A 25,000-nucleotide genomic window follows, 5' to 3' on the forward strand; every position below is an offset into this window, starting at 1 on the left:
GCAGGTAAGTAAGTGATATCCACTGTTGTCTAGTGATGCATTGCAATTACAAGACTCTACCCATTTTGAAATGGTGATAGGCAGACCCAATCTCACACGGCACGCCAAGCAAAATTCGCAAGGGTTGAGTGCGAATCCGTATGAAGTTGGTAGTGCATGCAACCATGTGCCTGTGCTCTTTCATTGAAGGAAACGAAGCCTTTTCATCTCTTGCAGTTGGAGCTGCATCAACCAAGTGTTGGAAATCTTCTTTGAAATTAGAAATGGACAATTGATGTGGCAGCTTTTTAATTCCTGTGTAATCTGAGATCTTCTTGTTTGTTGGAAGGTATGATCGAAAGCACGTCCAACAGGGCTAGATGCATCACAAGTGAATTTGTCCATGATGACTTTTAGATGTGGAAAACGAGATGGTATCGCAGATATGGTATGGGACCATGAAGCAACAAAAGCAGGACCAGCGATGGAAGATAATGGAGTTAGACCAAATCCACCCATACAAATAGGGAGACATGCCTGTTTCCAGACCTGATCATCCACAAATGTTTCACCAAGAAGATGAACACATGTTTTTCAAGATTGAAAATCTTGGATGGACACAGCTTCAGATAGCAAGGTAGGCTCCACAGATCTAGCCAAATGATCAAGTCTAGGAATATGACAATGTCTTAGAAGTAGCATTGAACTTTGCTGATCTTCTAATTTCTCGAGTTGGTCGCAAAGTTGGTCCCCTGAATGTGCAGCCTTAACACACGTTGTAGACACAAAGCTAGATGTACCAACTGGTATAACCAAAAAAATCGAACCATCATGACTCACAGGAATTCTGTCAAAGCCAGTGAGAGGAGTAACATTGGGACTGAAAATTTCACAATTGGTTTTAGAGACAGACAAATTAATAGTTGAAAAAGATTTTTTGAGCATATTGAAGGCTGCAAGCACTTTGTCAGGATTACCCAGCAAGAAAACAGCATCCAAGTATGCACACAAGATGACTTCAGGGACGTTGTTTTGTATTTCAGATAAAATAGGATGTTGTCGCAAGAAGAACTGGTCCTAGTGGATCGCCTTGGTGGACTCCTTCTTGAGATGGAATGACAATTGATGACAATCCTTGCAAATATACAAGAGAGCTAGAGTGACCATACATTTGTTGGATGTGACTGAACAAGTCAGGAAAGGCCTTAGACACTTCTTTTAACATATCACACCTACTGATTGAATTGAAAGCATTGCGAACATCTGACTTGAGAACGATCCAATTTTGATTAACTTCTAGCATCAGGCCAATGTGGTGAGCAACAAGCTCAGTACCGTTCTGTGTTGAGACTCCATGCTGAATAGGTGTAAAATAATCAGCAAACGCTTCTTTCTTCTGAGCACAAATTGCTCGATCAGTACGACGACGAAGTGCATCTCCAACAGCTATAGGACGAAGATCTCCATTAGACTTAGAAAGAGCAATCAGTCTGGATGATGACATAAGCTGGGCAATTTCAGGAGGCAATATACCCTTAGCTATAGCTGAGCATGCAGAGAAAAGGCATTTTGCTGTGTTCTCATTATCAATCAATACTTTAAAGTGTTCAAAACGCCATCCAGAAGGTCCAACACCAGACCCACGAGGAGATCTCCGTACTGTATCACAGAAAACATTTTCAGACAAATTGATAGCTGCGCTGTGGGGTGTGTTTAATAAATCGATACTCTTGACCCTAGGAGGATGTTTTGATGCCAGTTTCTTTGCTGTATCCGCTGTAGATGGAGCCAGACCAGCGCTGGTAAGAACTTTAGAGGCCCTTGATAGCTCTCCACAACGCACAAGCCATAAAGCAGCTGCACGACAGGCCTCTTCGGTTCCTTTAGTGGATTTTGCAGCAACGGAGTCTTCCAAACAGACAAGCTCCTCCCACTCCACGATAGGAATTTCTGATACACCTCCTTCATGTTCTTGATGACATGCTGCCCTCCTCTGACGAGAGGCATAAGAATCATGCAAGAAATAAAAAAGAAAAGCTTCCAAGCTGACACATCACTAGGATCGTCTTAAATTCTCTGTAACACCAGTGAACAACAAGACTGAAAACATGAACACACAGCTGGATTGATTGTTTGCACAACACAAGGAGGCGTTGCCGTTATCATTGCATCAACTGGCAGATCTCTTATGAACTTCCAAGCCGTGGTTTCATGGTCTATAAGGGATATTCCAAGGTTATTAGATGATGGAGAGATGCCAGAGACTTGAGAAAAATGACAAGACAGATGAAGCAGAGGCAAGGTGTCGACTGAGTGTAGGATGTGGATGTAGGATGTAGGATATGTAGGAAGGTGTAGGATGGCCAGATGTCACCACCTTTGACTGTTGAGTTGTGCGTTCAAAATCTTTAGCTTTCTACACTGAGATTTATGTTGCCCTACTTTCTAGAAACCATCTGCGACAGTCAGAGCACTGTTGGAGATTGAAGTGAACAATAAATTCTCCCCGAACTTGATTAGAATCATGACATTGACTAATATGGTGAAGGACACGCTGAAGAGTACCAGACAAACAAACGACAAGAAGGAAAGGACAGTTCTCAATCTGAGACATGACTTTGAAACAAAGAAAAAACTCGACGAGAAGACCAAGAAAATTGTGCAGTTGCTTGCATAACATCTGGGATCTGTCTGTCTGTCTGTCTGTCTGTGTGTCTGTGTGTATGTCTGTCTGTCTGCTACTGCTCTGTACCTGGACACAAGAAAGTTTTGTCCCACGATGTAGTCAAGCTGCTGTGTGTACGGATTGCGGAAACCGAGAAACTTTGATTTCAACCACACCCACTGACCAGACTTGTTCTTGAAACGATACGTACTCTCCACAGCCTCAGCTGTCATGTTGTTTAACACTGAAAGATAATAGATGTCAGACAGACAAATAAATAGACAAACAAACAGACAAACAGACAGATAGACAGACAAACAATAGTGCTGATGTATGAAAATATATGTATTGACAGACAGACAGACAGACAGACAGACAAACAGACAGACAGACAGACAGACAAACAGACAGACAGACAGACAGACAAACAGACAGACAGACAGACAGACAGACAGACAGGCAGACTATCCTCGAAGCATCCCAAATGATTTGAGGAGCTGATCCAATGCCAGAGTTTATGTCATCTTTCTCTTTGGATGAGGAAATCTTTCACAAGGTTATTCAACGTCTGCCAAGAGGCTCTAGCTCAGGTCCATCTGGATGGAGGTTCGAACAGCTGAAAGTATATTGGGAGATATGTCCACTGCTGAGGGTCTCTTTTCATTATGCTCTGTAATTGCAAGGGGCGACTTGCCGCTCGAGATTGCAAAACTTCTTTCAGCTTCAAAATTAGTGGCTCTGCCTACACCAAATGGAGATATGAGGCCTGTAGCTGTTGGTGAATGCCTTCGCCGTCTAGCCGCTAGAGCAATTTGCCACCAGAACAAGGTGGCTTTCATGGACTATTTCTGTCCCATACAACATGGTGTTTCTACTCCTTGTGGTATTGAGCTTATTGGTCACCACATCTCATAGCTGCTGGAGAGGAACCCGGAATAGGTAGTTTTGAAAGCAGATGTGAAGAATGCGTTTAATTCGCTCAGCAGAGAACATATGTTACATCAAACCAATTCTGTTTTCCCGTGTGTTCCAGATGTACTATGACGTCAGTGCCCTAGTCGCCATGCAAGAGGGCTGTCCAGTTTTATTACAATCAGAAGTTGGTGTCCACCAAGGTGACCCTTTAGGTCTGGCTTTGTTTGCGCTGACCATCCATCCATCTCTTGTCAACCTGCAAAATATCTATCCCGAAATCTAAGTTCTTGCATACTTGGACGATGTCTTGGTGGGCGCTCCCGCTGATGTGATCAATGCATTCAACTCTCTGTCTCTTTGCTTCCAGGAGCTGGGCTTCAACATCCGTCATGACAAATGTGATCTTTATTGTCCAGATTTAAACATCTCTATCCCAGACTATCCAGTCCCTGTCAAGTTCGATGGCATTGCTATTTTGAGATTGCCAATTGGTACAACAGATTTTGTCTCCAGCTATTGCTCTTCATTTGCCGATTCTGGTAACCGTCTGTGTGATCAATTGGTTGCCTTGAATGATGTACAAAGCGCTTTTTTGCTGCTTCGGTACTGTCATGTGCCTCGCCTGAACCATTTAGCCAGAACTGTTTGTCCTAGTCTGCTTTCAGAGGCAGCTGAAATTCACAATCTGCAAACTTGCTCAGTCTTCTCCAATTTGTTATCCTATGATCATCTCAGTGATTCCGTGTGGTGGCAGGCTTCTCTACCCATCCGTCTGGGAGGTTTGGTCTGTCCTCAGTCAAGTCTGTTTCACCTTGTGCCTTCTTGGCTTCGTGGGTTCAGGCTCTTGTTTGCTTGCCTATACGATTCCCCAATTTGAAGTCATTTATAGACTCCTTTCTTGCAAGTCCATCAGAATTTCCTACGGGCATTGTGTTAAGCAGCCTCATTCCTGCTGCCAGTAAGTTGTCGGATTACCGTCCAGAAAACAACAAGCTCCAAAAGAAGTTATCTTCTGAGTTAGCTGAATCTTCACTCAACGTTCTGAAAGCGTCTGTTTCGATGAGAGATGCTGCTCATTTTCATTCTCTAACTGGTAAAGGTGTGGGTGCCTGGATTAGTGTGGTTCCTTCCTCTGCATGGTTCGCAATTGACTCTTGCGTATATCGCTTGGCGTGCATGCTAAGGTTAGGTTTGCCGGTTTGCCCATCCGAATGGTTAAGTTCATGTGAATGTGGGGAGCTGCTTTGGATGATACTGGATATCACCTTTTGTCTTGTAAATTCGGCGGAGGACCCATTTGGTGCCATGAATCTATTGCAGAGGTTTTGGCGGAATGTCTCAGGGAGCTTCACTTACCATGCAGAAGGGAACCTAGGCATCGGTATTCCAACTCTGAATATAGGCCTGATATTTTGTCGTTGGATCCATCATCTAGCCTGGGAATTGATCTGGATCTCTCGCTGGCACACATGGAGTGGCGAGGTCTTCCCATCATCTGCTAAAATTGACAGTGCAGCAGCGAAATGCAGAGAGGAGAAGAATAAATTGAAATACAAGGGTCAGAGGCTTCCAGATGGTGAGCAAGTTATCTTGAAGCCGCTTGTACTCAAACATTCGGTAGATGGGCGAGGAGGGGGGGATTTCTTCAGTCACTCGCTTTGCATTCATGGTATGAATCTGGTCGGCGCAACACTGCTGAGTTCCTAGACTATTGGAGAAAGAGATTCAGCATACAATTGCAACGGTGTTGTGGCCGCGTAATCCAGCGCAAGAAGTCATTGTCATGCTGGAAGATTGCTTGACATACTGTTGTTCGTCTTAGTGTAGTTTAGCCTTAGCTTTTGTTTTGTTTTGTTCTTGTTGTTTGCAGTATGTATAGTGTTATATTTGGAACTGTGGTTGTTTCTAGTTTTAGTTGTTTTCAGTCCTGGTATATGTTTGTTAGCTTGTCGTCGCTGTAATGTTCAATCATTGGAAGAATATAATACCTTCGACAGACAGACAGACAGACAGACAGACTGACAGACAGACAGGCAGATAAAACAACACACAAATAACTCAATGTCATGGAAAAGGACAAAGCCTACACTGTGACCAACCCACCGGCTTTGTGATCTTCAGCCAGTCGTGGCACATCGTCGCGATGATAAAACTCGTACATCGATGATCCAACCAGTTCTTGTGGCATGTAGCCCAGCACCTCCATTACTCTGTAACAAATGCAACTTTCATGCCAGTCATCTTACTGTCTGTCTGTCCGTCTGTCAAAGTGTCTGTCTGTCTGTCTCTCTGTGTGTCTGCCTGTCAAGGTGTCTGTCCTGTCTGTTTGTCTGTCTGTCTGTCTGTCTGTTTTGTATGTCTGTCTGTCTGTTGTCTGTCTGTCTGTTGTCTGTCTGTCTGTCTGTCTGTCTGTTGTCTGTCTGTCTGTTGTCTGTCTGTTGTCTGTCTGTCTGTCTGTCTGTCAATCTTCATACATGGTGACCATAAGGTCAAGTCAACCCTTCAGCCTCAAACCATCAAATATGTTGATATCAACATTCTAATCTCACCCTCCCCTACCACCATTACATGCAACTGTCTATCTCCCACCTTTGATCAACAAAGCTGAACTTGCCATCCAACGCATGACGTGACATAAACTCCTTTGCAACAGGAACACTGTCCGTCTCCATGTGACTCGTCACCGTCGTCTGCAGTCGTCCAATAGCAACAAGACACAACATGTCACCAGCATCTGTGTCGTCCATGTCGGTCATATCTGATGGCATCTGCCATGGCTTGATGTAGCTGTAATAGAAAGTGTGATGTTAGGTGGTAGAAATGATTAGAAAGACGAGGAGAAGGAATCTGGTGAGACGTTTGTGCAAGTGAAGTATCATGTGAGTTGGTGTTGTAGAATTGGGTTATGGTGTGGATGAACAGATATATGAGTTTGTGAGAAATAGACAGTAAATTTCTGGCTGGGAACATGTGTTGATGTAACAGACAGACAACTAGACAAACAAAAGGTAATGGACAAACACACTTACAGACAACGATAACAACATACTGACTAACAAACAGACAGACAAACACAAACAACCAGACAAAAACAAAGACAGGCAGACAAACTAGTAAATGGACAGACAAACAAAAAGACATACATACAAGGACACACACACACACACACACACACACACACACACACACACACACACACACACACACACACACACACACACTCACCCAGTAACATGAACAACAACATAGTAAACTTGTTCGGCAGCAGATGCCGATACCACATCACAATCCTGCTCTTCAATGCGATTGCTCACACTTGCACCACATCTCATACGACAGAAAAACGAACGACGACTGCCGCTAGCCAAATGTGACTGACCTACACAGAGAAAGAAACATTTACAGCAACAGAGTGAGACTCTAATCGTACAAGTTTGTTTGACTTTTGGAGTCGGTTGCTTCTGAGGTGGAGGAAACGTTGTTGACAACCAGTTGGTCTTTCACTCTTCCGACGTCACGAGGATGGATGACTTCATAGATTTCTTTGCCCATCCAATCATGCTGAATGGGACAAGATGTGAGGAGTGATGAGAATTGAAGATGAGAAAACGTATTGATTGATGGACAAACACACATGAAGAGGAACAAACAGAATGAGGAGAAATACAGAGAGAAATGAGACAAACGGATTGATGGACAAACAAGTAAACAAATGAACAAACAAACAGACAAACAAGTCACCCCAGATACACAACACATTACCTCTGATTGCTTCAGAATTGGACTAATAGAATCCGACACGTAAATCAACTTGCCGTGCTCACACCCGACAACAAACAGAAACCCGTCCGCCGCCTACAACAACCAAAGCATAAACTAATCAGCCACAGACTGTAATGTGTGTGTGTATGTGTGTGTGTGTGTGTGTGTGTGTGTGTGTGTGTGTGTGTGTGTGTGTGTGTGTGTGTGTGTGTGTGTGTGTGTGTGTGTGTGTGTGTGTGTGTGTGTGTGTGTGTGTGTGTGTGTGTGTGTGTGTGTGTGTGTGTGTTCTATTCTGCGAGTAGTAGCAAACACACAGTCAGATGACCATCATGTAAAACCTGATAGGACACATGGTCAAATAGTGAGTTGCAGCAGATGGTGAATGCTTTCCATGATACATGTATGAAATGGGGTATGAGGATCAAAACTGACAAAACTAAAATCCTGAGTATTAGTGCTGAAGAAGCAAGCATCTCGATTGCTGGTCGTGTTCTAGAGAATGTTTCTGAATTCTGCTATTGGGCAGCATTGTGACTAAGTCAGGGGATTGTCACTTAGAGGTTGTTGAACGTATTCAGAAAGCTAGCAGGACATTCTGTTCTTGCAAACGTAGAGTGTTCACAAACCGAGGATTTAGCAAGAACACAAAACTGAGAGTCTTTAGGTCACTAGTGATGCCAGTTTTACTATATGGTTGTGAGACTTGGGCAATCACTCAAGTAGATATTCGAAGACTGAACACTTTTCATATGCGCTGTATTAGATCTATCTTGGGTGTATCAAGACTGAACAAGATAAGAAATTCCTTCAATTTGAAATCTGCCAAGGAAGAACCAATTGAACGTCAAATTCAACATCAAAGATTGCAGTGGTTTGGTTATTTACAACAAATGAACGTCTCTCGTCCACAAAAGTTGTTGCTAAGAAGCAAGTTGTATAATGTGAAACGCCCTCAGCATGGTCCAAAGAACAGGTGGATTGATACCATTCAACGAGACCTGGTGTCATTGAATATTGACCCGTCACAAGCCAATGACCGCTCTTCTTGGCGAAAAGTTCTGCAATGCCGAAGCCCATAGTGGGTATGGCAGAATTCCAATTCCAGGTGTGTGTGTGTGTGCGTGTGTGTGTGTGTGTGTGTGTGTGTGTGTGTGTGTGTGTGTGTGTGTGTGTGTGTGTGTGTGTGTGTGTGTGTGTTGCAACATAGTAAAATCACATCTAACAATATCTTAAAAATAAAAATCTATTGACCTCTAATATCAGATACTTCAACTCGTCATCAGCCAAGAATTGTGGCTTGACTTGCAGCTGCTCATCATCTAATGGATTACCTACAAAGAACACAAGAGGTTAGCACCATAATGTTGTAGAAGACAAACACAAACAAAGACAGACAATCAAGGGACAAACAAATAAACAGATAAGCAAATAAATAAATAAACAAACAAAAAACACAGAAAAAGCACAACCAAATAAACAAAGACAAAAACAAACAAACAAACAACCAAACAGTCACACAAACACACAAACTAAGCAACACACAACACAACACAGCAGTCAGCTCCTCAACCTCTCAGCTCTCTCAGATGCCGAACAGCCAACTTCAAAACTGTCAGTTTATCCATTCTCTTGTTCGTCTGTACACACTCAGGAACCAATGCCGACAACTCGTTGATATACGTGTTCATCTTCTCTCGTCTTCGCTTCTCGATTTGATTGTGAGTCTCTCTAAAACATTTTATTCAATAATAAAGTAAAAATGTTTAAGTAGAAACACAAACCTTTGCTTTTCTGTTCCATCACCATCCGAGCTATACACGGAAAAGAAATAGAGAAATGAGTGTAGTAATGCAGAATCTCAGGTTATGTTTGCATTTAGTTCAAACCAAGTTTTAGACATACCTACATATGTCTATCTGTCTGTCTACATGTGTGTCCATCTGTCGGTCTATATGAGCATCTATCTGTCTATCCCCAGTGTGTCTATCTGTCTGTCTGTCTAGATGTATATCCATCATCCATCTGTGTATGTGGGTGTCCGTCTATCTGTCTGTCTATATGTGTCCATCATCCAACTGTTGTGTGTGTGTGTGTGTGTGTGTGTGTGTGTGTGTGTGTGTGTGTGTGTGTGTGTGTGTGTGTGTGTGTGTGTGTGTGTGTGTATGTCTACATGTGCACCCATTTTGTCTGTCTCTATGTTCTGCCTGTCTACATGTCTAGCTATCAATGAGTTTGTCCACATGTGCCAATCTACCAGTCTACATATGAATCCACCGTCTCTCTAGATATATGTCTGTCAATGTGTGTGTCCATATGTCTGTCTACATGTCTGTCAATCCATCTATTTGTCCGTCTGTCTTGTCTGTCTAGTCTGTGCCCTTCTGTCTGTCAATCCATTGTTCATCTGTCTGTCTACACGAGTGTCCATCTTCCATTGTTAATGATGATGACTTTGCTGCTGCATGTCACACTGCCCGACCTTACATCCTGCCTCATCACTATCTGTAACTCATATTCCATTTCTTAATGCATATCCATATGTACAATATTCATATCTTAATGTTTAAGTTTATTCTGTTGCTACATTGTTGCAATTTCCTTCTTTCTGATGGGTTCAACACACTTCTTTGGATTCCTTCCGTCTGTGCCCTACCAACCGGATCAACCTCAACAACCGCGTGCCAACACTTCCTACTGATTGTCACACATCACCCAATTCAATCAGGCAACGGAAAAAGTCACAAAGACACAAAACCCCGTGCCGGGGTGGGTGGGGATGACAAAAGACTCTCACTCAGTCAGTCGTTTATTATCGTTCTGAGCGACATACAAACACGTGTACTCACGGATCTCTTCCTTCCGAGTCTTCTGCGTCGTCTGGCCTGTCGACAAGACGCCATTTTCATTCAACATTCATGAGAAAAAGACATTCTCTTTGTTTTCTCACTCGACCATCGACGTTTTAGAGCTCTTTCGTTTGCGTCTGCCTCCTCCTAATGATCTCTCGCCTGTTACATCGCTAGAGCTCATTTTTCTTCACACAAACTACGATTTGTGTTGAAGTAGGAAATTAAGTTGCCCGGATGTGACACCAATGCAAACGTTTGTTATCTACTTCATTCGGTATTCTTTAAAATGCAACTGCTTGGTAACTACGGCAATAGTAACTATGGTGATTAGGTAGTGAGAATTGAAAGACAACAGAAAAACTTTTCGCCTCGGAATACTGATGTCTCGCGCAACTAAAGCCCGGATATGTATATATATATCCGGGCATGCAGGTTTGTCCTTTTGCACGTGACTGGCCACATTTTGTTGCTGTGCTGCATCTTTGAAGATTCTTGCGTTACAAGTATGTGTACGTCATTGTAACAAAGTTAATAGTAGGAAGGAGGTAGAGTGAGCGACGAATAGATGAAATTGCGCCTTTTCGGTGTAGGCGACGCCTTCGTTGCTACTCAATCTCACGTTTGTTTGAATGTTGAGACGTCTGGACGGTTACTTTTGATTGAGATCAGTTTGCGCAGCGTATTTGTAGTTCTAGCGTTTGTGTTGCGTTCGATTCGTGTTCTGTTCTCGCATTGAACGCGCGCAGTGAACAATTGCAAGGTGATTTGGCCCCTTCTACTCACGTGACTTAGAAATGGCGGCAGGAAATAGTAAACAAAAGGCTCTATTCAGTCAGACATTCATATACGGGAATTTTGTAAGTATTGCGCTAGTTTTGAGGTCACGTATCCCGTGAAATGTTTTAATTACGAGTTTTAATTAATTAATGTGAGATTATTGCTAGAAGGATAGCATTGTTTGTCTCTAGACTTTGTCAACTCTATGTTTTCATCTAGACTTTTTGTTAACAGATGGATATCAAGAAAGAGATCAGAGGTAAGCATTGCAATATGGGAAATGATCATGTTTTAGTTAATGTTGAGAAATGAGTTGTGTGTGTGTGTGTGTGTGTTTGTGTGTGTGTGTGTGGCGTCTGTAGCTCAGTTGGTTAGAGAGTTGCATTTGGAGAATGGAAACATCCTGTATGTTGAGGTCATAGATTCGCCGACGAGTACAAACGTAATTTCCTTGGGCAAGAAATTCACACACAATTGCCTCTCTCGACTCAGGAGTATAAATGAGTACCTGGTCTTTGACTGGGGGTGGACTAGACCAGGCAGTATATACGGGTACGCGTGGACTTGAGGTCCAGTCCCGTGGCCACGCATCATGGGGTCGTCGATGCGGCCTAAAACTCCGAGTAGTGCTGGGGTCCCTACCTAGAAATAGGCAAGGGGTGCTATCTTCTGGACTTTCCGAAGGGCACATCTATTTGTCCATTGTGTGTGTGTGTGTGTGTGTGTGTGTGTGTGTGTGTGTGTGTGTGTGTGTGTGTGTGTGTGTGTCTGACATATTGCATGTTGCTAAGAAACAGAATGTGTTTGAGTGTAACAATGATTGCATTGATAGATCTAAATGATAAAGGATGGAAGCTTGTAGAAGAGGGACAGTTTGGAGAGGCAATTAGAATGTATGAAAAAGCTAGAGAAATGGCAGAACAACATTTGGAAGTAACAGATGGACTGAGACTGGCAGGTGAGGAATGTTGTTTTGATTGAAAATATTGCAGAATTTCTAAAGTCAGGGTTTGTGGTTTTGTTCTGCTCTTCAGTTCTTGGTAATCTGGGGGACACATACATTGCTAATGGAGAATATGTGAAAGCACAAGCAATTCTAGAAAATCTTTTATCAGTTGAGAGAAAACATCCTGAGACACATAATCTCTTACTAGCTGCCAGTGAGTTGTATTGTAATGTTTGTTTTATGTTTATGATTTTAGACTAAAATCCAGTTAATAGTGAATTGGACTGCATGATACATACAGCCTAGTCTACATCACTCAGAGTGATTAAATGATGCAGTGAAGTGTAGATGAACCTTTATCATGTATGATAACTAGATAATGATGGCAAAGATCATACGTGGAAATGCCATCATGTGAGATCATTCCAATAGCATGTACGTAGTTAGCTTGGCTGTTTGTCTGGCTGCCTGTTTGTTTGTTCATCCATTCCTAGCTCCATCTGTCTGTCTGCTGGTAACAACTAACTTCACTTAATTGCCAATCATCATTAGTTTTAAAAATGCATTTGCTAACCAAGTGACTCTTAATTACACTCGACATCTGAAAGTTTGTGATCAACTGACGTTTTTAAAGAGATGAATGCGTATTTAGTCAGTTGCATTTATTTGCACAGTAACTAGCTGAGCAGCCGGTTCTTCATGTGGGTAGATTATTACATAGAAAATAGTAGTGTAAGTATGTGTGGTGAAAAACATGCAGATATTGAGCAAAGGCTTCCTATATATGCAATGTTTACATGATGTTTGCAATTCACACCAAACGTAGACCTATGGTCCATTTTCTCTCGGTAAGAACACGTCAACAAAACTCTCGGTTACGTACTTGCTGCGTTTGGTGTCACCAACGTGACAAATGAATGTGGGGTGAACGTCTTGAAAGAGGAAGCCGAGAGTCAGTGAAAGTCACTGTCTAGTATGTGTTGGTGTATGTCACATATGATGGAGTGTGTACTTGTATGTATATGGTATATTTACTGTGTGACTGACTTTTGTTTATTTGTACTTACAGCCTTGTATTTTCTGGGGCAATGTTACTTTTGTCAATCCAAGTATGTTGATGCCACATCATTAGTGGAGGAGTGCTTGTTAATACGACAGAAACACCTTCCAGCTAATGATGTGAATGTGGCCAAGAGTAAGTCTTGTGTGTGAGTAATTGTTGTTTTTGAAAGATTTTCAACTTATTTGACAAGAAGATATGATGTTTCTCTTACCACCAGTCTGTCTGTCTTTCTCTTGTGTCTCTCCGTGCTTGTGTATGTGTGAGAGTTTGTGTCTTATTGCATGAATTTACTTGAGTGTGTATTGTATGTTGATCTGTTCAGTTTTTAGTTTTGCTATCTGTCTTTGTTGACCATGATTTCTCTCTCTTTTGTATCCGTCTTGTCTGTGTCAGTGTGTCAGACAAAGTACATGTAAAGTGAAAGGCAAAATTGTGTTCAAGTGGTGCATGATGGGATACAAGAATACTGACATAATGATAATGTGTAAGTAAGAGACGAAAGGGACGTTTAATGCATTAGAGGTCGTGGTTTGTGTATTACTTGTTACATCGTGTGCATTTGCTAGCTGGTAGAGTGATTGGTTGTCTGTCTATCTGTTTGTGTTATTGCGCATGCTTACACTGTGCACATTTCTACAGCTACACAACAATGTCAGTGTGCAGGGTATGTGCTGTAGAAAGGTCTCGTTTAATCAGTTATGATGGACAGACTGGAACAGTGGTTGCATGTTGTGTGGGAAAGAACTCATCTCTCACTACTGCATTGAAATATATTAGACATTGATTGTTGTCTTGCAACTCAATTACCAAGAAAAGTTGTTGTGTCTTAATTCTCACCTTTATTCTTATTTTAGCTATGAGGCTGCTTGGTGGCTGTTTTATGAAACAAAAGAAACTGTCTGAAGCAGAAAGATTATTGAGACATTCACTTGAGATCATGAAATCTGCTCACACAAAAGATCATCGTGATCTTGCAACTGGTATGTGTTCATTCTCTGATACAATTGTAAGTTAACATCACTCGTAATACACTACTGTGTTGTAAGCAACATGCCTGCTCGTTGCAATACTGTGTAGACATGAGACAGTGTGGGCTTCAATGGGGCAACGTGCCAAGTTGTGAGGTACTTATGAGCAATGGGTTAACCAGAGTGGTCGGCTCACACGCTGAGCTTCAACAAGTGGGATGAACCCAAGAGGTCACTCAGGGTGACGTTGGAGGGTCAATGCCCATTAGAACCACCATGTACTCAAGCCCAAGAGGTCAGTGGAGTTGACGTTGGAGACTCAACACACAATCACAGAACCCATTCTGTTTAATGACGTACATGAGACAACTGGCTTGCGTCGAAGATGTTAGTTGCATTGACGTTGCAACCTTAGTGGTGGTACACTCGTAATGTTGGGCCAAGACTGGCCTAAACAAGGCCCCTCCACTGGCACACTACCTGTTATATATTTCATATAACCTCCCTAAAACATGGGCGGGAGTGAGGGATATCAGAAAGCTACCAGCTAGACAATGCTAACCGAACAATGCAACGTTCTCACAGTCATTTGCATTAATACATAGTTCAACTGCTAGCTATTATTAAAGGTACACTTCGTCGTTTAGCGCTACGCCCACGCAAACTTGATTGCATAGCTACGTAATCAAGATAGAAGGTTGGTTTGAACTACAGGCAAAGCTGGATATGAGAGCGCTAGATATTAGCAGCAAATAGCCTGAAAACAGAGCACATGCGATTGTCACGTGAGAAACATTCTGTCAAAGCGCACTAACACTAGGAGCCTTGCTAACATCAAAATGCTAGAAGACCCTCGCGAGACGTTGAGAAAATGTGTCCGTGGGTTATGAAACGGGCATGGATGCGCATGCAAGGCTGAAGGGACCAACTGCACTGCATTTGTGTGCTTGCACTTATCACGTGATCTAATTATTGCTTACCACGTGATCATCTTATGCTCTCTGTTTTTACGCTGATATGTAGTGCTCACATGTTCAAACCTGGTTTTGTGCAAAACGTAACCTATTTAGTGCCTTCGACCTGAGGAAGGTGACGAGTTGGTTTGTGTGCGACCCGAACTCTTCTTCAACAACTGGATTGCAAAGTTGCTCCTGTAAGTTTTCCTTATTTGTAACGGTGACTACGCTCTGATATCCAGCTTTGCCTGTAGTTCAGCCCAACCTTCCAACTTGATTGTGTAGACCATGCAATCAAGTTTGCGGGGGAGTAGCGCTAAACGACAGAGTGTACTTTTAAGGGGCTACTGCAGTGCAAAAATCAAAAATTATTTTTTGAGCTAAATTAAAGGATCTACATATGTGTACTTTAGAAAAAATAAAATTAGATATTTTGTGAATGTACTGAGAGAATGAGAGCAGTTAAAAGTTACTTTCACTTTTCCATTTCTGGAATGGGGTGGATTAGCATGTTGACGTCACTGTAGGCACCCTATCCATTGTTGTGATACTCGTGTATGGTGCGGCATTGTGCTGCAGCAGGCTGCAACAATTCTGGTCAGTCTGAATTTAGTGTATTTCGGTTTCCAAAAATCCACAGCTTTGTAAAGTTGAGTAAAACAAGTTTGACGAACAAGAGACGACTGGGAAGGTCCAACAGAGCACAATGGAGTTTGCAGCTGTCAATTTGAAGAACACACTGTTTTGCAATTTCATTGCAATACACACACTCACTTGCGCAGTACAGTAATCATAATTTTGCAGTAACCGCAATCACACCTACAGACATCCCATGTACAGCTGTTGGCAACTTCTGCTCCTGCACACTAGGACTTACCATGACATGTCAGACGGCCGTTCACTGTGTTCGTCAACATCAGCAGATGAGGGCAATTCATCAGTAGATGAACTGTCAGCGAGTGGCTCAAACATATACGGTTCCACAGATCCAAAGTCTTCTGCTGCATTTAGATGATGATGTCGACGGACTGAGAGATTGCTCTTCTGCGTGTTCCAGCAATTTGCTCAACGATGAATCCTCTGAATTGCTTTTCGAATCCCTACGGGTAGCAAGATCGCTCCAACATGCTGTTTTTGAACCATTCGCCATACTAATTAGTAGGTATGATAGCACTACTCTGCCTCCACTGAAGTCAGTGTGTTAGCACGCCTCATTCCGGAAATAGTATTGCAGAAGTAGCTTTGGACTGCTCTCATTCTCTCAAAACGCGTGCTAAAAATCTAATTTATTTTTCTAAAGTACACACATGTACATCTTTTAATTAATTTAGCTCAAAAATAATTTTTGGTTTTTGCACTGCAGTAGCCCTTTCAGGGTTCTGCCCAGAAAAGAGTGGATAGTGGTCTTAGTTTGAGGACTTAAAGGGGGCGTGGTCACACGTGGTGCAGTACACGAGTCAGTGTCTGAGTCTATAATTAAATTACTAATTAGAGTTTTACTGTACTTGACCCTGCTGAGGCTGACTCAGACACAAGACACACAGACATGGCATCACACAGTTTAGTTACAACAATGAAATCTGCCGGTTTTTCTTTTTCGACCACAGTTTAACCGCTTGTCTGCTGGGCCTTCAATTTCTATTCATAGTAGCACAGAAGTGTTTGATTTCGAAGTGCCGCTGCAGAAAGTACTTTCTTAATGAGAATCTGGCACGCCGCGGTCACCCACGCCGTCGATTGACTCGACACCTGGTGAGATGTCGCTATCACTACAGTCGTCCAACTCGTCAACAATCTTTTCCTTTCTCTTCTTGTTCGGAGGACCGATCTGAGTCCAAAAGTACCGCAGGATATAGACATACTGGAACTTTGCAGTGAACATACGGGTAATATTAATTAATATTTCGAACATACGGGAAGGAAGGATTGGGTTCAAGGTGTGACGACCGTCGACACGATGTCCAGACAGAAGTTGAAAATGAAACGATCGACTTGAAGAGGATTTACGTAGATGTGGACTGCCTCGCGAAATGCACCACATACATCACATGACACAATCGTTGTAATTATTTGTTAAGAAAATCTGAAATAGATCAAATTAAACATGATGGTCGGCATCTGTGTCAAGGTGGTTGGCGTCTGGGAGGTGATGGTCGGACCCGACCACCCCTGACCACCGTGGGCAGAACTCTGCCCTTTAACATTAGAAAGGTTCGGCTAGCCTCGTTAATCTTCTACTCCTGATGTTAACCTACGTTTACTATGTAAACTAACCAACCTCTCACTCTTCTTACTGAAACAACTCTACTCACCTCACGTTGATTCAATGTGTTGTCTATAATATCATCATTGTTTATCTTATTCAGCTCAGTTCACACTTGCTCAGTGTCTGAACCTACAAGGTAAAGTAAGTGAATCAATCAAGCTGATGACCGACTGTGTCAGGATGTTCAAATCAAGTCTCCATCATGAACATCCTTATGTGGCTATGGGTTAGTTTCTTGTCTTTCTTTTGACATCAACTTTATGTGAATTTTGAGCTTAATTGACATGCTGATTATCATTTGCACATGTTGATACTGCAGTATAAATCAGTCATAATTGTCATGTGTTGGTTACGAGTTGTTGTTGTTCTCAGCTGTTGGTCAACTGGGACTGTATTTAATGGAAGTAGGAAACTTGGATGAGAGCGAACAAAACTTGAGAGAATGTCTGGACATACGCAGACATTCACTCCAAGAGAAACATCCTGATACAGCATTTTGTATGTCTAAATGTTCTATAATGTCAAATCAGCATGTGTGTGTATCAATGTGTCTTGATTTGTACAGCATTGAAACATTTGGGTGCATGTCTGATGAAAAAAGGGAACAACAAAGAAGCAGAGAAACTTCTCTCTGAAGCTGTCGACATTGAAGCAGTTGCTCTCCATCAAAATCACCCTGACAAAATCTCCAGTCAGAATTTCCTCATTTCTCTTTACCTGCATCTCTCACAGTTGCTGTTTTCTGTTTTCAGCATTGATTTTATGGTCAGAGTGTTTGCTAAATATTGCTGACTACACACGTGCCCAGCCTGCTTTATTTTCTGCTCTTCGAATCATCAATATTAACCAGCAGCCTCGCAACAGCTGGGAGAGATCAGAGGTCTGATATTTGAGTGGAAGGTTAATGTTGTAATTATTGAGTTTGTTTTGCAGTAATGCGTCTACTAAGGAGACTGAGCCCATTCCAACGGCCACAATCTGGCGAGACAATTATTGGTGAAGGGAAAGCAGAAGAAGTAGAACAGACAGATGGTGAGGACAATCATTGGCTTTGTAAAGATTGTATTGAACTACTTGTATGTGTTAGAGAGAGGAAATAGACTTGAGAGAAAGTCATGGATTGAGGATGAGGTAGAGAATGATAGTAGACTTACAACAGTCATCATCTGTTTGCTTGTGTGTTTGTTTGATTGTTGCTTGTGTCGACCAGTCAGTCTGTTTGTTGCTTTACTTACACTGATTGTTTGTTTCTCTTTCCTCTCTTTGAATGTGTGTTGTGGTTTTTGTTTTTCTGTTATTTAATCAGTTGGTTGGGATATTTGGTTGGTTGATTGAGTGTAATTTCTGTATTCTACTCTGATCTCTCTCTTCTGTGTAGGGTGACGATCATTCTGATCAATCTGCACCCACAATGGGTATGACATGCTGCATACAATCCATTAAGCAACTCATCCCATGTTGTTTGTTTTACTAGAAAATCTTGACATTTCTGATCTGTGCCACCCATTGTGGGTGGGTGGTACATTGGAAGTGTTGCACGTTGGTAGCAGTGATGGCTTGTCATTCCATGAGACGATCGGCAGTGAGGGAGGAGAGCTGAGTGCTGGCAGTGTGAGCATTTCTGTTCCAGCGGGTGCCGTTCAATCACCAACACAATTCTCCATTCATTCATTCATGCATGATAAGTATATGCCTCCTGTCTCTGCTAGTGGCTACCAAGTGGTCAGTCCAGTTATTTTTCTTGGTCCTCATGACGTCTCATTCAGCAAGCCAATCAAAGTGTGTATCAACACCATAGCTGATGTGACTTCAGCAGGCGGGTCGTTCACTCTGATGAGATGTGAATCAAGACTCAATGAGACGAAGTGGAGATGGCGTGGTGTGGTAGTGTATTCTCCTGATACTCGGGAAGTGCAGTCGCACATTCCATTTGATCCCAACAGCTGGTCAGTAGAGGTGACCAGTTTTAGTTGGTGGGTGTGGCTTGTTAGTTTTATTAAGAGCCCAACCATTTTATTCAGAAGGAAGATGGGATGTGTAGTTCTTGGTCGAAGTCTTTCTTCTTGCAAATGGTCATTATCTGTGCATCTTTTCAATTCATATGAAGAAATTGGTCAGAAAATTATTCGTGACCATCAAGGACATGTATCATTGCCTGCTATCCAGCTCTGTCCAGTAAAAGAATTTAATATTTACTATGAAGGTGACGTAGTTATGAAGCCTCAACTTGGTCCAGAATGGTCATTGTGTCGAGGTGATGCAGAAGTTCAGTATCCAACTAAATATTTGTGGGATCAACCATTTGATCTTGATCATTGCTTTACATTTGTTGTTGAAATAAATGGCCCTCGTCCTGATAGTTTAGTTGTTCCTGTTCGTGTTGAGTATATCAGACAAGGTGAAGTGGACTTCACTCTGGAACTGGAAGCAGTTCACAAACTGTCCAAATCAGCTGATTCATCAAAGTCCAGTTTACCTTCTCACTCTCCTTCTCTTCCAGATGAGGAACAGGAAGCATTCTACTTCTGTAGTAAAGAGGGTCTACATTCTTCTGGCTCCACATCTTCATCTACAGCAGCAAGTGATAGAACTTCATCGCAAAGTTGGTTTTTACACTGACTTTGGATTGTTCAATTCTTATTGCATTATCTATTTGTGTTTGTAGGATCAATAATGCGACAGTGTGCTGATGTACACACAGTCAGTCAATGTGATGTCAGTGCCACGTGCAGCAAAGTTCAAGTATGTTTTGTTAATTGTCGTTAGTACAGTACAATGTATGTATGTGTACTCCACCACTACACACACTATAAATCTATGGAGTATTGATTGTATAGTAAATCCATTCCATAGAAGTGTAAGAAGGCTTAATATCAAATACAGAAACGCCAGTTAGCATTAGAATGATGTAGTTTATCTTGCTTGTTAATTAACTTAACTGTTAGACTTTTTGTTGATTAAGTTAAAATTTAAATAAATTGTTTTAGATTTAAGCTCCTTTTCTCTATTAACATTTCTGTTGTATCTTTGTGTCAGGAGAAAAGCTCATTGCTAGTTCGTCTTCCTGTTGGAAGTGAAGTTCCTTACACAGGATGTACTTTGCGGTACATAGATACTACAGGTCAGACAGTTGAAGAAGTTCCAGGAGAAAGGCTGGATAGTCGTACAATAGAAACTGTTACTCCTGGTAAGTTACATACGTTTGACATGATAGTCATGTGTTTACCTTGATTGTTGTATGTAGCTTGGCCACATGCTGATCGAGTGGAGATACACATATTTTCTTCAGATGGACAAACTCGTCTCGGATATTTTGTACACGTTTTCATTGACCCGTCTGCAGAGATGTTACCTCATATTGTCAATGATCATGAAGATGGCAGCAGCATGCTATCGGAAGCAGTAGACCAAGAGACAAACAAAGGTGAAAAAATTTGTACAAAAATTGTTTTACTATTCACTTGGTTGTAGCTATAAAACACGGTCATTTTCACTGTTGTATTATTGTTTCCACTTTCTACTTTGTAACATTGTGGTTTACTCTAATTTTTTACTGTAGTGGAAACAGAGCAACAAAAGAGACTAGAGTCAAGTGCAAAGAGCAAATGCACAGACAAAGAGATGTTGTATGTGACTGGTAAAGTCACTGCTTGTTGGCAGGAATTTGTATCCCATCTATCACCAACCTTCTTCACTATGGACAGAATAGATATAATAAAAGGTAATTACCATAATAATTTATTTGCACAGACTAAAAAGGCATTGGACATGTGGATGAAGAAATGTGGCGTCAAAGCCACTCGATTCTCAATTATCACAGCAATGTGTGATATCAATCGCCGATTGCAGGCAGAACGTATTTTTGGCTGCGACTTGGTGGAGCATGTTTGTCCATCAAAATGACTGCATTTGTACAAACTTTATTTCTATAACGTTTTATATATTATTCACGTTATCATGAACTCCAATTATCTTGTTTTATTTACACACGTTCTGCTACTTGTTCTACCACGCGTCCTTCTCTCCACTTGCCTTGTACATTGTCAGTACAATGAATGTGTTGTATGTACCAATATGTGTGGGTGTGGTAGTCGTTGTCTCATACCCTAACAGTAACTCATGCTCAAGTACTCGTAGTGTTAAAACCAGATCTATCCCTATGATCTTGACTGCACAAATTGGCTCCTTTCTATCCATCACAAAATGGCAATTGAAGAGCAACGATAATCGGATGCCCAGGCACTGATGTATCCAGTTGATATCAATAAAGTAGTGATGACTTATCTTCCTTTGTGATATCTCATAGATTGAAATTCTACAATAGCAGAATCCTATGACGTGAGTAAGTTTCATTGCGGGGTGTGTGTGTGTGTGTGTGTGTGTGTGTGTGTGTGTGTGTGTGTGTGTGTGTGTGTGTGTGTGTGTGTCACTGTGTGTGTGTTGTAAGTATACTAAATATATTCTAAAGCAAGCCAATACTAAATGTTAGTATACATGCAGCCTACCACATCCACTTTCTCAAGAAAGACACGAAGAACACACTCATTATTCCTTTCGAGTCGGTCGACGAGGGTCTACGGAGATCCAAGACTTTTAGTCTAGCTACGCCCTAAGGTGAGAAGTGCATGAAGAATTCTAGTGCAGGCGGTAGAAGCCGAGTCTGTAGATGTTGCTGGCAATAGAATACACGTAAAACGTCGTTTGCGAGTTGTTTTTCGAAAGCAAATGCACGCAATGGTTCGCACTAATATCCATCTCTGTAGTAGTCTAGATGTATCTAGTTCTAGCTCAAGCAACCGAAAGTTAATTGCTAGATGTACGTGCTATCTTGTCTCCACGCCTGCAGGTTGGAAGAATGCATGTGGTCCAGTTGGAACACTCGTGCTTGCCAACGTTTGCCACTAGCATGCATCAAGACTATGTGTGTACTATTGGGTTGTTGGTTAGAGAGCGTATACACTACCCGTGCACACAACCGACAGTCTGTATTCACTCGAAATCAACCATACACACTTAACTATGGTCCCTCCCCTAGAAGTGGCCAACACAATCCAGTAACCTCTAATACATCCCCCTTTCTCAAGTCAAGAACTGTCTTACCCTACATCTCCCTTCTCAAAGCATGCAACACTACTTTTTACTTTCTATAAATCTAAACGTTTAGGTGTCACTACTCGTCTTCCACTCCTTGTCCTCGCTGTTGGCGAATTCTGTTGGACTCCGCCCTCTTGGGTAGTAGTCGAAGTGGGGTGTCTTTTCAGGCTTCTCATGCTGCTGTGATGGTAGAATGTTCACTAGAGGTGTCGCCTGTTTCTTCCAACAGTTGTAAATGGAGTTTGTACCAGATATGACCTTGCATGCTGTTGATTCTTCTTATAGTACCTTTCTTGCTTCTTGTCTGTCTCAGTGTCAGTCACTCAACAGTAGTGCCTTCGGCTAGAGGTTTCAGCACTTTGGTACGTATACCGTGTCGTTTGTTGAATCTCTTTTTCTGGTCCTCCATCTCTAGTGATCATGCACTTCTTTTGTTTACAATAACAATTTTTTTCAATCGCAGGCTGCCCCATGCAATACTGCTTCGTCCTCGCTTGACGAGCTGGGAAACGTGCCGGCTTGCTTTTTCGTTGCCCTGTTGGCAATCGCTTCGCACCTACCTGAGCTGCTTCTATCTCTGTTGGCTTCTCAGATTCCAAAGGTCCTTTCTGACGACTATCTGCTGCCCTTTTATGGCTTCAGCTTTCACTATTGCCGTCGAAAGAGTCAAATCCGAGTGCATCTGCAACGCTTCAGACAACTTGGCATCCCGAGGCGGTTCGGAATCTCTAGAATTTTCTCAGGGGACGAGAAGTCGAACTTCTCTGGAGGTGCAACCTGGAATGTCTTCTTCCAATTCTGCACTCGCTTCTTCAAATCCGTCTGCTCTTGAACAACAACAATTTCAATGAAACCTAACACCCACACCATCACCTCCCTCCCTTCAGCTATCACTCCACTCATATTCACATGCAATTGACTGTAAATTGTAAACAAAATGACGTCATTACTACCAACCAAAATTTTCAGCTGGCAGATCTCAATAGCACTCCGTTCTGTGTGCCTTCTTTAGTCCTGTACACAAACCAAAGTCAGCCAACTTTATGTGACCCTAAAACACAAATAGTATTCAGTGTGTGTGTGTGTGTGTGTGTGTGTGTGTGTGTGTGTGTGTGTGTGTGTGTGTTGTGGTGGCTCAATTGGTTAGAGTGTGTTTGGAGAATGGAAACATCCGGGACCTTGCAAGGTTGCAAGTTCAAGTCACAGTGATGGCGAGTATGGCATAATTTTTTGGGCATCTCTCAACTCAGGAGTATAAATGAGTACCTGGTCATTGACTGGGGTGACAAAGGACTCCCGACTGCGACAAAGTCCATCATTCACTGGAGTCTGGGTGGGACTTCAGGTGCCCACACCACAGTTGGTGTCGCAGGCAGTACTCCTGCGAGCACATGGCTAGGCTCCAGGAGATTGCTCATCATGGCCCATAGCTCCTACTTAGTGCACAGGAACCCAGCCATCTGGCTGTGGACGTAACCGTAACGAATGGCAGCTCCTTGTCCATTTGTGTGTGTGTGCGCACGCACGTGTGTGTGTGTGTGTGCGCGCGCACGTGTGTGTGTGTGTGTGTGTGTGTGTGTGTTTGTGCATGTTCAATCACCTTGTTTTTCAGTTCAAGATCTGGAAACTCATCAAAATTTAATGTATCATCAATTGACTTCACAGTGATGGGAATGGCAGCTGGACGGTCTCTGGAAAATGAGATAGACACTTGCCAATATCATCCACTTATTTACCCGGCTGCTTGTTTGCATGCCTGCCCACCCACCCACCCACCTGTCTGTCTGTCTGTCTGTCTTTTGTCTTTCATTGTTGACTATGTTCACCATCCACCACAATAATTACTGTGTATGTACCTAATGTGTTCCCAGTCAACATCATGAAAAAATGGCTGACATTGTATCTCAGTCACATCATTCCTTCCGATTCTTACATTAGGAGATGTACACATTCTGTTAACAAGAAAACAATATTAACAAACAAGAAGATAGACACACAAATGGAATTTATATGAGAGACATAAGCAAACCCAAAGTACTTGCATAACAGCTGCTCACTTCAGTATGAGATCACAAGCCTCGGCAGATATCGGATTCTCAGGAGGAAATACCAAATTCTCTTTCCATTTTATAATCTTCTTGTATGTCTCTACAGATAGAAACAGTCAGACAAACATACAGACAGACGGACAGACAGACAGACAGACACACAAACAGACAGACGCACATACAGACCGACAGACAGACAAACAAACAGAGAACATCAAGTGATCAACAGGCAGACAGTCAAGTGACACACAACACAACACCTTGTGGTGACTCTGAGCAGAACGGCGGCCACCCTATAAACCAAAGCCACAACGAGATGAGAGATCAGGTGGTTGGCTGTTTGGTTGAGAGACTGACCTATCAACATCTCATACATGATGACTCCTAGTGACCACCAGTCACACGACTTTGTATAGCCTGTCTGTACGAAGACTTCAGGAGCAATGTAGTCAGGAGTACCAACAGTAGAGTAAGTCTAATACACGAGAACGAAAGCAGTTACACATAAGATGTGTGTGTGTGGGGGGGGGGTGCGAGTGCGCGTGTGCGTGTCCATACTTACATTGCTGTCCAGCAAGAGATTGTCCGGTTTAATGTCTCTAAGCATGAACCCCAACCGATGAATAGAACTGATAGCCAACACAGACTCTGCCATGTTGGAAAGTGTTTCCTTCTCACTCAAAGTGTCTTTCTTCATCAACAAAGTCATCCT

General features: G+C 42.3%; 4 protein-coding genes across 5 annotated transcripts in view; 1 reads left to right on the forward strand and 3 right to left on the reverse strand.

Annotated features, from left to right (window-relative positions):
• The window catches only part of LOC134188458 (protein cycle-like), a 13,808-nt gene extending 3,407 nt beyond the window's left edge, over window positions 1-10,401 (reverse strand). Inside the window, exons 1-11 of one of the 2 annotated variants that reach the window (XM_062656622.1) lie at window positions 10,269-10,401; window positions 10,168-10,203; window positions 9,103-9,132; window positions 8,892-9,049; window positions 8,573-8,652; window positions 7,322-7,414; window positions 7,003-7,120; window positions 6,785-6,938; window positions 6,149-6,346; window positions 5,663-5,769; window positions 2,732-2,888 (exon numbers count right to left, since the gene is read on the reverse strand). In XM_062656622.1, coding sequence (XP_062512606.1) covers window positions 2,732-2,888; window positions 5,663-5,769; window positions 6,149-6,346; window positions 6,785-6,938; window positions 7,003-7,120; window positions 7,322-7,414; window positions 8,573-8,652; window positions 8,892-9,049; window positions 9,103-9,132; window positions 10,168-10,203; window positions 10,269-10,351 — 1,214 coding nt within the window. In that variant the 5' untranslated portion in view covers window positions 10,352-10,401. Of the gene's footprint in view, window positions 1-2,731; window positions 2,889-5,662; window positions 5,770-6,148; window positions 6,347-6,784; window positions 6,939-7,002; window positions 7,121-7,321; window positions 7,415-8,572; window positions 8,653-8,891; window positions 9,050-9,102; window positions 9,133-9,944; window positions 10,102-10,167; window positions 10,204-10,268 lie in introns of those variants that run through there. The other variant, XM_062656623.1, reaches the window with a different exon arrangement.
• LOC134189176 (uncharacterized) lies at window positions 1,019-2,659 on the reverse strand. Its single transcript, XM_062657415.1, has 2 exons — window positions 2,558-2,659; window positions 1,019-1,972 (listed from the first exon to the last, which is right to left on the reverse strand). The coding sequence occupies exons 1-2, from the start codon at window positions 2,657-2,659 to the stop codon at window positions 1,019-1,021; spliced, it is 1,056 nt and encodes a 351-aa protein (XP_062513399.1).
• A 547-nt stretch (window positions 10,402-10,948) lies between the features above and the next one.
• Window positions 10,949-21,403, forward strand: LOC134188613 (uncharacterized). Its single transcript, XM_062656780.1, has 24 exons — window positions 10,949-11,027; window positions 11,167-11,206; window positions 11,780-11,905; window positions 11,982-12,107; window positions 12,747-12,845; window positions 12,963-13,088; window positions 13,523-13,530; window positions 13,596-13,620; window positions 13,811-13,936; window positions 14,034-14,137; window positions 14,995-15,077; window positions 16,959-17,026; window positions 17,247-17,372; window positions 17,519-17,644; window positions 17,712-17,837; window positions 18,000-18,026; window positions 18,080-18,178; window positions 18,234-18,277; window positions 18,525-18,561; window positions 18,621-19,748; window positions 19,812-19,888; window positions 20,183-20,333; window positions 20,391-20,570; window positions 20,706-21,403. The coding sequence occupies exons 2-24, from the start codon at window positions 11,182-11,184 to the stop codon at window positions 21,047-21,049; spliced, it is 3,381 nt and encodes a 1,126-aa protein (XP_062512764.1). The 5' UTR covers window positions 10,949-11,027; window positions 11,167-11,181; the 3' UTR covers window positions 21,050-21,403.
• A 715-nt stretch (window positions 21,404-22,118) lies between these two features.
• Window positions 22,119-24,992, reverse strand: LOC134188934 (serine/threonine-protein kinase tricornered-like). Its single transcript, XM_062657149.1, has 7 exons — window positions 24,851-24,992; window positions 24,646-24,763; window positions 24,549-24,581; window positions 24,298-24,388; window positions 24,097-24,192; window positions 23,841-23,931; window positions 22,119-23,291 (listed from the first exon to the last, which is right to left on the reverse strand). Exons 1-7 carry the CDS (start codon window positions 24,983-24,985, stop codon window positions 23,220-23,222), a joined length of 636 nt encoding a protein of 211 aa, XP_062513133.1. The 5' UTR covers window positions 24,986-24,992; the 3' UTR covers window positions 22,119-23,219.
• Between the last annotated feature and the right edge of the window lie 8 nt (window positions 24,993-25,000).

The sequence above is a fragment of the Corticium candelabrum genome, chromosome 13 (genome assembly GCF_963422355.1).
Source record: "Corticium candelabrum chromosome 13, ooCorCand1.1, whole genome shotgun sequence".
NCBI lineage: Eukaryota > Metazoa > Porifera > Homoscleromorpha > Homosclerophorida > Plakinidae > Corticium > Corticium candelabrum.